A 12546-nucleotide genomic window follows, 5' to 3' on the forward strand; every position below is an offset into this window, starting at 1 on the left:
AAAACCGGGACTTGCGATTATAACTAATATCCAGCCACGCGGCACGGCTAATTAAATAAACTATTTCATAAAAATGTTAGCAGGAGCACAGGCTTTCATTTGACCATTTGTTCCGTTTGAAGAAATGGAAAATCAAATTCGGATCTCTATGTTTCTGACCCATGATACGTATACTGACAAACAATAGAAAGAAAATGTTCTTTTTATTTTATTCAAAAGTTTCAAAATAAATTGTGTACAACAATTCTAAGCAGAACATGACACTACAGTAATATTTGGGTACCTACCTCATCCTTTTAAAGCGCACCTATTACGGATTTGAAACGGGCCTAATTTTGTTTTAAAGCTCCCATACGACAGATTTATGTGCATCCGAGGTTAAAATAAATAAATAAATAAAAAGCACTTTAACTTGCTCATCTTTTAAACTGCAGTATTACCCCCCCACCTCACCCCACAGTGTCACAAACGACTCGTTAAATGATCCGTCCTAAACTCCTCCTTTCAGAGAGCATACTCTGCTCTGATTGGTCAGATGTCCCAGTCTGTCGTGATCGGTCTACCCGATGTCAGCGGGTGTCTAAAAGGAAACGCCCACTACCGTAACGAGTTTCAGCTCTGTCTGTTTCGCGAGCAGTCGACGAAGACCGGAGGCGGGGTTTTATTGTTACAAACCTACGCAGATTGGTACAGGAAGTAAAGTCTGGAATCACTAACGACTCGATTCGGCTGTTCAGAATCGGTTCCTTCTTTTGAGAGTCGATAACTCGGTTCGATTTTTGAAACCTTGCAGATGTTTTTACATTCTCAAACAGCTCTATAGCACACTACATGAAAGGTAATATTCGAAAAACCATAATAGGTGCACTTTAACATTTAATTATCAAGGCAACTTATTAAATGTACAGAGGTCAGTTACCCTCTGTGTAAATGTACATCTATTTTTAAAATATTTATTTCTATTTTTCCAAATGTTATGCATGACTTGTACCTTCTGTACCATCATTCGTCACGTACAACAGTACCAGGTATACGTTATTTTGACGTATTTTCTATACCACTTGTATTATTTATACATGTTTGTATTGTTGTGTCAAATATTTCAGCATTTCCTTACATTCTGGTAGATCAAATCAAAAATCCACACATTATTATCCACAAATATTATTTTCCCCACTTAAATGAATGTATTATTGGTCAATAAATTATGTTCATCTGTGTGCGAATTTTTTTCGTCGTTTCTTCTTATTAAACGACACTTTCTCTAACGTCCCAATCTACTCTCGGTCATTCATACTTAGCAAAATGTTTATAGAAACACCTAGGGGATGTTTGATGAGTAGTGAATGTGCAACTGAATGTGCAATACAGTTCAAGAACAGAACTTAAATTATATTACAACACACACTTAAAAACAGTTCGTATTTATTAAACAGTCATGAGGTCAACGGATTTGAATTAAAGATGTAAAACAAGGTAACTTTCACAGTGGAGTCATCTGCAACAAACTATACCTGAATACAGGACACTGAATTTCACAGAGTGAGTGAAATGTGTGTGTGTGTGTTAGAGTGGGAAAAACACTCAAATGTACAGGACAGGTGGTACCCGAAGACTAGGGTTGGAAACCCATGTTCCACTATTTTCTCATGTTCAGAGAAAGGAAAAAAAAAATGATATCTACTTGACAAAGTAATTGTATGTATTAAATGGAAAAAACTCTACAGCACCATCAAGTGGTCTGACCTCTGAAGAACATCATGAGATACTAATAGCACCTCATTAATTAATAAATTACTATCAGAACAACTAAGAAAACAAAACAGGCATAACGCAGTGTACCTACACCTCAAGTATGTTTCTTCCCAATACTTCCTTTCAAAAATGTAGACACAATCAACTCTGTTTAAAAAAAAAAAAAAAAAAAAAAAACCAACACACAAAACTAGAAACAGTTTCAAAATGGCTTAAAAATACGGCTTTCTAAAGGCCGTAAAGACCTCGCAAGAGCAAATAAAACGCTTTTACACTTTCAAATAGAGCGAGAGAAGGCACTTCTGCGCACTGGTGTAAAGGTATGGTAAAAGAAAGCTTCGGGGTTTTAATCAAGATGCCTCCAACTAAACATACTTGGGCCAAGAATAAATATATTTCTAAAGAAAGCGCTATATACAATGCCATTACTTCATAAACGCCCTTGAAATTCCCATTTTTAAAAATGTTACAACTGTTGCCATGTGCTCATACTCTTTCGCTTGCATAAAGTCAATACAAACAGCCCGACAGAGTACCAAATTATCATTCGTGAGATGCAAACTGCATGTTAAACCCAAGCTGCCTTTTGTGCAGCTGTAATGCACTTTCACAGCTGCAGGCACTATATATATATATATATATATATATATATATATATATATATATATATATATATATATATATATATATATATATATATATATATATATATGTAATATATGTAATATACCACACTACCTCCATCACCAGACCAGTGCCAACAATTCAAGTATTTGCATATAGTAAAATAGACACTTGATCCCCCCCCCCTCCCCCCTCATCCTAAATGAACGAGTAGAGCCTCTTTTTCAGGATGTAGAGTACGGTGGCACAAAACAGAGCAAGTGCGAGAAAGATGAGGAGTTTGTCTGTGAGTTCACGCCGGTTGTATTTCAGGAGGAGTTTCCGTCCCAAGTGGATCGTGGACGTCATGGCTTTAAACCCTTCGCTCGTTTCCAGTACTGACCTCGACGATGTGGCTACGGATAGAGCAAAAAAGACGGACTACGTCTGTAACCGAGGCGCATTTAGAGCCGTTCATTTAGCAAAAACATGTCGGCATGATTCTAACGCGTGGTGTCAAAGGTGTTATAGGAGCTGTGCTATGTTTTAGGAGAGGTGTGACATTTTCGATACCCATTTGCATTTTTGCAGATTGGATCGCTGCTGATAGGACAGAGTTCTTGCTCGTATTTAAAAAAAAAAAAAAAAGAAATAAGGGACATGCAAATCAGATCCAGATCAGATTCTCTCCTTAGAAGAGTTGTGCACTCAAGTCTCCATCATTGAACAGCTGATCACTAACACATTAGACTGCATGTTAAAATCTATAATGAATTCAGAAAATGATAAATATGATGCTCATATTTATAAGTAGCTCATAAGCTCCTGGTTACACAAGTGCACCTTTTGACTATATAGTACACAGTTATACAAGGGACATTATTTACAATCGCACTATTATTTACAATCATTCAGATGAGGATGGTTCCTCTCAAGGTTTCTTCCTCATATCACCTCAGGGAGTGTGTCCTTCGTACCGTAAACTCCGGCTTGCTCTTTGGGAACAAATTTGACTATTTATATAAAAGTTGGCTAGCTAAGTGATAGGAAAGTACCAAGGAGAGTATAGGAGTCTCCGGCCACTACATCATCAAACAATAATGTATGGCCAAAAGTTTGTGTACAGCTGATCATCACACTAATATGTGCTTGTTGAACATCCCATTCCAGAGTTGGTCGCCCTTTGGTGTTATAATAACCTCCACTCTCCTGGGAAGGCTTTCCACTGAATTTTGGAACATGGCGGTCGGGATTTGTGTTCATTCAGCCACAAGAGCATTAGTGAAGTCAGTTACCGAAGTCGGGCGAGTCAGCATTCCAGTTCATCCCAAAGGTGTTCGGTGGGGTTGAGGTCAGAGCTCTGTGCAGGACACTCACGTTCTTCCACACAAATCTCCATGTCTTCATGGAGCTCACTTTGAGCACGGGGCATTGTCGTGCTGGAACAGGTTTGGGCCTGTAATGCTGCTTCAGCATACAAATACATCCTAGACAACTGTGTGCTTACGACATATCGATGTGATGGGCAGGTGTCCACATACTTTTGACCATATCATGTTTCATCAATTACAAATCCTCCCCAAATTACTTAAGTCCTAAGAAGGTGTCTGGCTTGCTAAATAGATACCGTGGCAAAAACTAACAGGTGTTTCGTCATCAGTCGCACATCTCTGCAACTGGATGTTGACGGCATCGCAGGAGATCTCGGCTCTCTTATTGGAGGATTAGAGGATTAAGGTTTATTGTGGCAAGACGAGCTGTATTTGGCCTGCCATTTGGATAACCCTGATCTAGAGATAACAACAGACATCATTAAATATAATATATAATAACAGAAAGCTGTGTGCTCTTACCCAGAGTGCCAATGGTCTCCTCACTTTGCTTCACCTGTTGGGCCATCAATCGGCTGATGCTCATCAAACTCTCGGTGATGCCACTGGCTGTCTCTGTCAAGTTCTCCTTGGTGGCCTTCCTACCATCAAACAAATACAAGATAAAGTTATGGTCAGTAAGTCATCTAGGAGACATCAGAACAGCTTCAAAGTGCCTTGTGAGTGAGTTTCTCTGCAACTGTCCTGGAGGGAATATATCCAATAGACATTTCCCTCAGTTGCTGTTTTGATGATGGTGGAGGACAGTGCCTTCTAACAAACCGGTCCAAACTTCTTGCACAGAGGTGTTCAACTGGGTTGAGATCTGATGACTGCGAAGTCACAATCCACCACAGATCATCCGTCTCAGTCAGCCTGAACGCCAGAACCCTCACAGTGTTGTGTACCGAGTCTTCCGCTGTACACACTGCTCACCCACGTCTGTGTCACTAAACATCACAGCGACCACATCACGATGTTTGCGAACGACAGCACTGTCACAGGGTTCATCAAAAACAATGATGAGACGGCCTATGAAAGAGGAAGTGAGACAGCTTGAGGTCTGGTGCGACGATAAAAATCTCTGTCTAAATGTCAGCAAGACTGAAAAGACCGTTGTCGACTTCAGGAGGACGTGAGCATCTGGAAACTGAGCGATTTCAAGCTTTTGCGTGCGCAGATCACAGACGACTTGACATGCTCAGTGGCGCTACATGCATGTGTGAAGATGCATGTGCACACCCGTCCTCAACTGTTTCTACATGAGTGTCAGAGAGCGTTCTGCCTTGTAGCTACAGCATCTGAAACTGCAGAAACTGCTCTCGGTTGTGACGGTTGTGAAGACTGCCCAGTCCATTAGTGAATCATGTTTGAATGCTACTGCAGGACTGTTTTGAGCACACAGTCTGGAATATGTTCAGAGACACCGCTACATACCACAACAACACAGACTTGGAGGAATACACAGCATCAGTGATTGGCTAGATCAGAAAGTGCATGGATGATGTAACTTCCTTCAAGACCATCGCAAACCAGAAACCGGTGCAGAGGTAAACTTGCTGTTGAAAACCTGACAGACGCTGCTTATAGGTCTGACGACAAGGCAGCCCTCTGCACAGCAAGCGAGAATCTGTCCCGGGGGTATCAGAGACACAAAGCGCAACTACGCAGGAAGAAGCACAGTCACTTCATCAACACTAAGGTGACAAGGCGTATATGGCAGCGTATTCAGGCCATCACGGAATACGACGGTCTACACCACCTGTCTGTGATGATGACGCCTCGCTACACGGTTCAAAGCGCAGAACAACATGCCAGCGTGGAAGACCACCCCAGCTCCCACTGACCAATTCCTTTGTCTGCATGCAGTAGATGCCAGGAAAACTCTGTCCAGAGTTAACCCACGGAAAGCTGCAGGTCTTGACAACATACCTGGCCGGGTGCTCAGGGAACGTGCTGATCAGCTTCAACATTTCCCTGAGCCAAGCAGTCGTCCCTGTGTGCTTCAAGACGAGCACCGTCATCCCTGCACCGGATAAAGCAGACACTGTCAAACACCGAATGAACGAATGAATGAGTGTTCACACGCTCCCCATTAACTGGAAAAGCTTTTTCCTCTTATCCAGATTCAAACACAGCACTGATCTAATTGTGGAGCGGCTGTGGATCAGGTGGTAGAGCGGGTTGTCCGCTAATCGTAGGGTTGGCGGTTGGTTCGATTCCCGGCCCACGTGACTCTACGTCCTTGGGCAAGACACTGAAGCCCGAGTTGCTCCCGATGGCAAGTTAGCGCCTTGCGTGGCAGCTCTGCTACCATTGGTGCGTGAGTGTGTGTGTGAATGGGTGAATGAGACGCACGCGCTCCAAAAGCAATTAATGTACATCTGATCACTTAATTAAGTAGCAAGTATTTAAAGCCATTCGAAAGCGGTTTGTTTCCCCTCAACACGTAGCACTGAGAACTTGACTTACCTGTGCCTTAATGACGAGTCCCCGCCGTGTACTAGCTCGTCTTTTTCCAGGTTATCGATGGCCAGCTTGCAGGCCAAGTTGGCTTTCCTCCATGCTGTCTGGTTACTGGTACAGAGGTGCAAAAACAACCAGGACAGTAAATATACAGGCAACATGAAAAGTACAGCATGCAAAGAGCACAAGTCCCCTGAGCCTCTCACCTTAACATTTGTTTGTGATGACCCTCTGTTTCAGCCATAATACTGTTCTTATCGGTCTCTTTATCTTGTTCTTTAGCCATTTGTTCCATATCCTACCACCAAAAAGGGTGCATCGATCAGTTGATCATTTGTTGCAACAAAGGACATACTGGAACGACGAAGATTATGGAGCTTTTCTGTAAATTCGCCCAAAGGTGACAGATCTGAAATTCCCAGGGAAAAAGTAGACACTTTCAAAGTGGTCAAAAAAAAAAAAAAATCATGAATTTAGCTGTGTCAGTAGAACATAATATCTTTGGCGCATGACTGCGATTAGCTAAACGTTGACCATTCTGAAAGCATCTACATTTCCCGGGGAATCCCAGACTGTTCATCTTGTAACAAATTTACATCAAACCCGTCATCTGTAGATGTGAATTTTTGATATTTTGTATTTAGGGTCGAGAGTTGTTGTTTTTTTTTCGAAATCTTAAAACTGTACAAAACAAAGAAAAGTTCAAAAACAGAGAAAAAGACATCTGCAAATGTTAATCATAATCAAGTGAAATCATATTCAAACAGTTTTCAGCTTTTCATCCATCCAACTCCCATCCGGAGTTGAAGTGGGTGTGTTAGAACAGGGGGTACAGGGAGGTACAGGACATTAGGGTACTCTAGGACCAGGGTTCAAAAGGTGACAAGTGGAACAATCTAGGAAAATGCCGCCCACAGCATAAGAGCGCAACCCCTCAAGTTTTACCATTAATTTGTCACCAATCTGTATATGAGGACTGCAACTAACAATCGATAACGCTCACTTTGAAGAAAAGAGAAAAAAAATAATAAATCGACATGGATTTTTATATTCAAGTACTTGCTGCGTGCACTGTGTTCAGGTTTGAGACAATTTTAAAGAAAACAAAACAAAGGACCCTGGGTTTCAATTGTAAAATAAGTCCGACAGAGCCGTCAGATCAAACGTGAAGGAAAAAAAAAGGCTTAATAGCAGCAAAAAGAAAGTTTTTTTTTTTCCCCTCAATGAAAAACTGGTAGTTTCACTCAAAAAAGTCAAAGCCAGATAAAAAACCACAGATAGTAGTGTGAGCATTTACTACATTTCATTCAATAGGTTTTTTTTTTTTTTTATGTAGTAGTAAAATGTGTAGCAATTATATTACTCAATTACGCTGGTTAAGATATTTTAATTTATTTTTTTTGCCTGTTTAATTTTGGCTTGTTAAAGATTAATGATGAATGTCCATGTGTACAGTTTAGATAAAAAGGTAGAAAGAAAGAGCACAAATTTCAGGTTTCTTGTGCAATTCTTGAAAATAAATTCCTTATCAAATAAATCCCTTACATAATAGACACCATTTAATATATATACGGTATCAGTCTTAAAGGCTCAGTAAGAAGTATGTTAAATTCTAAGGAAACCGGTCATGTAAATCAATAGTTTTCATATGTTACCATATGTTAATCAGCAGTTTTCTTTCCTTTTTTTTTTTTTTTTTTTTACTTCTAGCAAGAAAACCAGCTCTTGCTTTAGTGTTAAGACTTTGCTCACTTCCTGCTTCCTGTGTGGGTTTTTTTTTTTTTTGTTCTTGTTGTTGTTGCAACTTAGTATCATCTAGTAAAACAGTACTAGATTAATTTATAAATACATTTTCTCATGAAATTATACAAAATATCAACAAAATATCCATCCTCAAATATCAATTTAAACTGGAAGGAAAAAAACTGTTCTAAATGAAGTTGTAATAAGGAACCGTATGTATATAATTAATTAAGATCACATCAGCAAGAGCGCTGTACAGTACAGCGGCACGATCGCGAGTGCGATGCTTCTTTAACACGACGGTTCTATAAAAAGAAATTAAAATGCTTAACTGAAATTTCAGACCCAATGAGCCTCATTTAGCAAGATGGATATGAATGGATTTATTTGTAAATCCTTCATATGAGCATTTAACACACGTATGCATAAAAACCTCGTACATTCTGAGAAACGCATCATTCGAAATGCATGCGTACGGAGACTAACTGACGTGCACCTTCGACTTGGTCGGCTTCAGATCACAATCTGTATGGGTTGCTGTACTTTTATATATGGAACATAACGACAAGGTTACATGGCTTGTTTTTATTTATATGTTTACAGCATTTATCCGGAACGATAGAACTTATACTAGTGCACTGTAGCTGATCAAAAACACATCCTCATGCTAGTCCATTAGGTCTGGGAGCAAGAAAAAGCAAAAGAGAAAAATTTTGTAAAAACCAGTTGTTGTACATTATTTATTAATTAAACAATTTTAAAAAAAAGTAAGCCAGCATAAATTAAGACAAATAAAACGAATCGTTTACCCTCATCGTTCATTTGATTTTCCCAGCTGTCTGTGCAACTGAACTTTTTTTTTTTTTTTAAATTAAATAAATAATACAAGTTTTGTGGACATGACTAAATGCAAATGAGGTGTACTGGAAATTTGCTTTGCATGTTGTGGGTGAGCAACATACGCACGTGAGTACAAAGCAAATTGGGTGGAAAGTTTTCATTTAATTTGGCTCATGCAAATTTACACACCACTTTAAATTAAATGAGGTGATCAATGATAAGTGATGCCCATTGCAGGCAAATGTTCTGTATATTTTTGCTCAATGAAAATAGTTCCCAAAGAAGCCACAGCTGGATAGAGCATTGTGTGTTGCCATGCAATGACTGACAGCCTGTAGAACATGTAGTAATGGTTTCAATGTAATGAACTACTGCTAGAATGTGAGTGTTATGTAGCGCAGTGGTTTTCAAAGTGGGGGCCGCCAGGGGGCGCCCAGGGGGCCTCAACAATTTGGTCGGAACCACCAAGCCCATCCGTCCCACGAGTATGTTTTCTCTTTCTCACTCTCAACCCCACCCCACACACACACACACAATCAATTCCTAATGTAATGTAAATATGTAAGATGTAATCATTAATTTAAAAAAAAAGGGGGGGGATATATTCAGAAGTCTGTATTTTTAATGTGTGAGACCAATAAAGGTAATGGTTTTAATGGGAATTGTATTGGCTTTATTGGAAACTGGAATGGTCCCTGTGGTTCTCTAATTGTAATCTGTTACCTTCTATTTGTGGCATGTTTTGTCTAGTGGATACCATTAAGGACCAATAAAGGTAATGGTTTTAATGGGAATTGTATTGGTTTTATTGGAAACTGGAATTGTCCCTGTGGTTCTCTAATGGTAATTTGTTACCTTCTATTGGTGGCGTGTTATGTGTAGTGGATACCATTAAGGACCAATAAAGGTAATGGTTTTAATGGGAATTGTATTGGTTTTTATTGGAAACTGGAATTGTCCCTGTGGTTCTCTAATGGTATTTGTGGTGGAAACCATAAGAATTTATGTGATGTATCTATTGTTGTTGTTGTTGTTGTTTTGGGCGGAGGGGGGGGGGGTTCAGCATGAATATAATTAAACGATTCGGATTAGCACATTTACAATGTAAGTGGGTTAAATGTGATGTATATATTCTGACCTTTATTCGTTGAGTTAAGTGCTTGGATTTTTCCTTCACTGCAGCGTTCAGCTCCATTAACACGCTGTGTGGACCGCGACATTCTCGTATATCCTGGTATGAAAAACACAGCGAAGTGGAAACACGCGCAAAACTTATCCTGTTTCTTTTCATCTACGTAGTTACTCATATATACTGTGAGGCTAAAACATTTACAATTTATCCAACACTACTGAACACTAATGACGGGAAAAAAGAGTTTGCACCCTACACCCTACCTGAATGAGAGCTTTAATCTCTAAATCATATTTGATGATTTCTTGCACACATATTCGAAAAGAGACGTCAGAAGACGACGCCATCTTTGTTGTGGTACGTAGAGCGAAAAGGTCCAAACAAAACGAAAACGCTTTTTTTTGACGCCATCTTTGTTGTGGTACGTAGAGCGAAAATGTCCAAACAAAACGACAACGCATTTCTTTTTAGCTGAAAGGAGAGCTCCTCTAAACAAATTCAAAACTTTGGTGTTTTTTTTAGTACTTTCTACTATTTTATAGTAATAACCTTTCAAGTAAAGTGAAGAAAAACGTCTTATAAATACGTTGCTCTGAAATAAATTTCTACATGGAAATTCACTTCACTTTTCATTACACCATGGGGGCAGTACACCAAAACTGGACAGTTGAAGACTGTAAATAAACCAGGTGTATATATATTCTTCCCTAATCTTCAACTGCTCAGTTTTGATAAGTCTGTGCCCATGATTTTTGTTCTTGGCTGACAGGAGCGGAAGCCGATGTGGTCTTTTGCTCTTGTAGACTATCCAGTTCAATGTTTGAAGTTTTGTGCATGTTGAGATGCTTTTCTGCTCACCACGGTTGTAAAAGTGATCATTTGAGTTACTATAGACTTCCTGGCAGCTCAAACCAATCTGGCGATTTTCCTGATCAACAAGGCGTTTCCACCCACAGAACTGTCGGTCCCGCAATGGTTTTTGTTTTTTGCGCCATTGTCTAGAGACTCTTACGTGTGAAAATCAAAGCCGTTTATGAAATACTCAAACCAGCCCATCTGGCAGCAACAACCATGCCACGGTTAAAATCACGCTTTTCCCCAACTTGACTTGTATCTGTATGATTGGCTGATTGGATTAATGAGCGGGTGTACAGGTGTTCCTAATAAAGTGGATGGTGAGTGTACATTTGTCTTATTTCAACTATAAACCATTTTTTCTCAAAATGTCTCATACAGTAAAAAATATATTCAATGTAGTGTGTCCAAATCTTTTGATTGGCAGAACATTCCCTCCATCCTACACTTACCCTACACTTATTCTACACAGGGTTGCAGGGAGCCGGGAGCCTATCCAGTTTTTAACAAAAAAATACAGTTTTTAAACGATAATGTTATTTATTGAAGCAAAAAAGGTATCCAATACCAACTGGGCCTGTGCGAAAATGTATTTGCCCCCATAGTTACTAATTCCCCAAATCTATGAAACTGCATTCATAATGGGAGTTCAGCTGGACTAGACACAACCAGGCCTGATTACTGCAAACCCTGTTCAATCACATCAACACTTACATACAACTTTTTCAACAGCACAAAGTCGGTTAAAAGGTCTTACCCAGTAACACACTATGCCAAAATTGAAAGAAATTCCAGAAATAATGAGGAAGAAGGTGATTGAAATACATCAGTCTGGGAAGGGTTACAAAGCTATTTCAAAGACTCTGGGACTCCAAAGAACCACAGTGACAGCCGTTATCTCCAAATGGAAAAACTCGGCAAAGCAGTGAACCTTCCCAGAACTGGCAGAACACAAATGTCACAAAAGAGTCAAGGACAACATCAAAGGACCTACAGGCCTCTCTTGTATCAATAAAGGTCACTGTTCATGACTCCACTATCAGAAAGACACTGGGGACAAATGGCATCCAATGGAAGAATGGTGAGGTGAAAACCACTGCTAACCCAGAAGAACATTAAGACTCATCTGAATTTTGTCAAAACAAACCCTGATGATATTCAAACCTTTTGGGGGAATGTTCTGTGGATTGAGGAGTCGAACATGGAACTATTTGGAAGACAGTGGTCCCGTTACATCTGGTGTGAACCAAACACCGAATTTCACAAAAAGAACCTCATAGCTACGATCCATAAGTTGAAACTCAAGCGTGACTGGATTATGCAGCAAGACAACGATCCAAAACATAGGAGTAAATCCTAGTCCTAGAAGTAAGTGAAAGTCTGATCTTCCGTTATTGGAAGCGTTCGGTTGCAGTTATTGCTGCTAAAGTCGGCACAACCAGATTTTAATTTTAAGGGGGCAATTAGTTTTTCACATTGATGATGGATGTTGAATAACCTTTGTTTTCTTGCTTCAATAAAATAAATAAATAAACAAACATTTAAACGAGGTTACGAGGTTCCTTCTCTGGGACTTAGAATTTCAAAATCCTGCGTACATTTTCATAGGGATTCAGGTCAGGAGATCAGCTAGGCCATATGAGGTTATTTTGGCTGTATGTTTGGTGGTCTTGTTGAAACCTCCATTTTCAGATAGAGATTAATTTCTTTGCCAATTACACATTAGGCAGATGAACATTACTTTTAGCATATTTATCAATGAATATTTATGTAATATTTATA

The 12546-nt window shown here is 39.5% G+C and overlaps 2 protein-coding genes across 3 annotated transcripts in view; one reads left to right on the forward strand and one right to left on the reverse strand.

Annotated features, from left to right (window-relative positions):
- LOC108278584 (stanniocalcin-2) overlaps positions 1 to 1226 on the forward strand; it is an 18786-nt gene extending 17560 nt beyond the window's left edge. The window contains exon 7 of the mRNA XM_017492032.3: positions 1 to 1226. This exon is cut by the window's left edge and continues 824 nt beyond it. The gene's annotated coding sequence lies outside the window, so the exon portion shown is untranslated.
- A 182-nt stretch (positions 1227 to 1408) lies between these two features.
- Positions 1409 to 12511, reverse strand: bnip1b (BCL2 interacting protein 1b). 2 transcript variants are annotated; one of them, XM_017493001.3, is made up of 6 exons: positions 10173 to 12493; positions 9916 to 10008; positions 6401 to 6492; positions 6201 to 6305; positions 4212 to 4330; positions 1409 to 2774 (listed from the first exon to the last, which is right to left on the reverse strand). In XM_017493001.3, the coding sequence occupies exons 1-6, from the start codon at positions 10368 to 10370 to the stop codon at positions 2578 to 2580; spliced, it is 804 nt and encodes a 267-aa protein (XP_017348490.1). In that variant the 5' UTR covers positions 10371 to 12493; the 3' UTR covers positions 1409 to 2577. The 2 variants fall into 2 exon arrangements, with proteins under 2 accessions (XP_017348490.1, XP_017348491.1); XM_017493002.3 differs by lacking the exon at positions 1409 to 2774 and adding an exon at positions 2962 to 4148 and having other exon boundaries at positions 4236 to 4330; positions 10173 to 12511.
- Positions 12512 to 12546: the final 35 nt, after the last annotated feature.

Source organism: Ictalurus punctatus, chromosome 18 (assembly GCF_001660625.3).
Source record: "Ictalurus punctatus breed USDA103 chromosome 18, Coco_2.0, whole genome shotgun sequence".
NCBI lineage: Eukaryota > Metazoa > Chordata > Actinopteri > Siluriformes > Ictaluridae > Ictalurus > Ictalurus punctatus.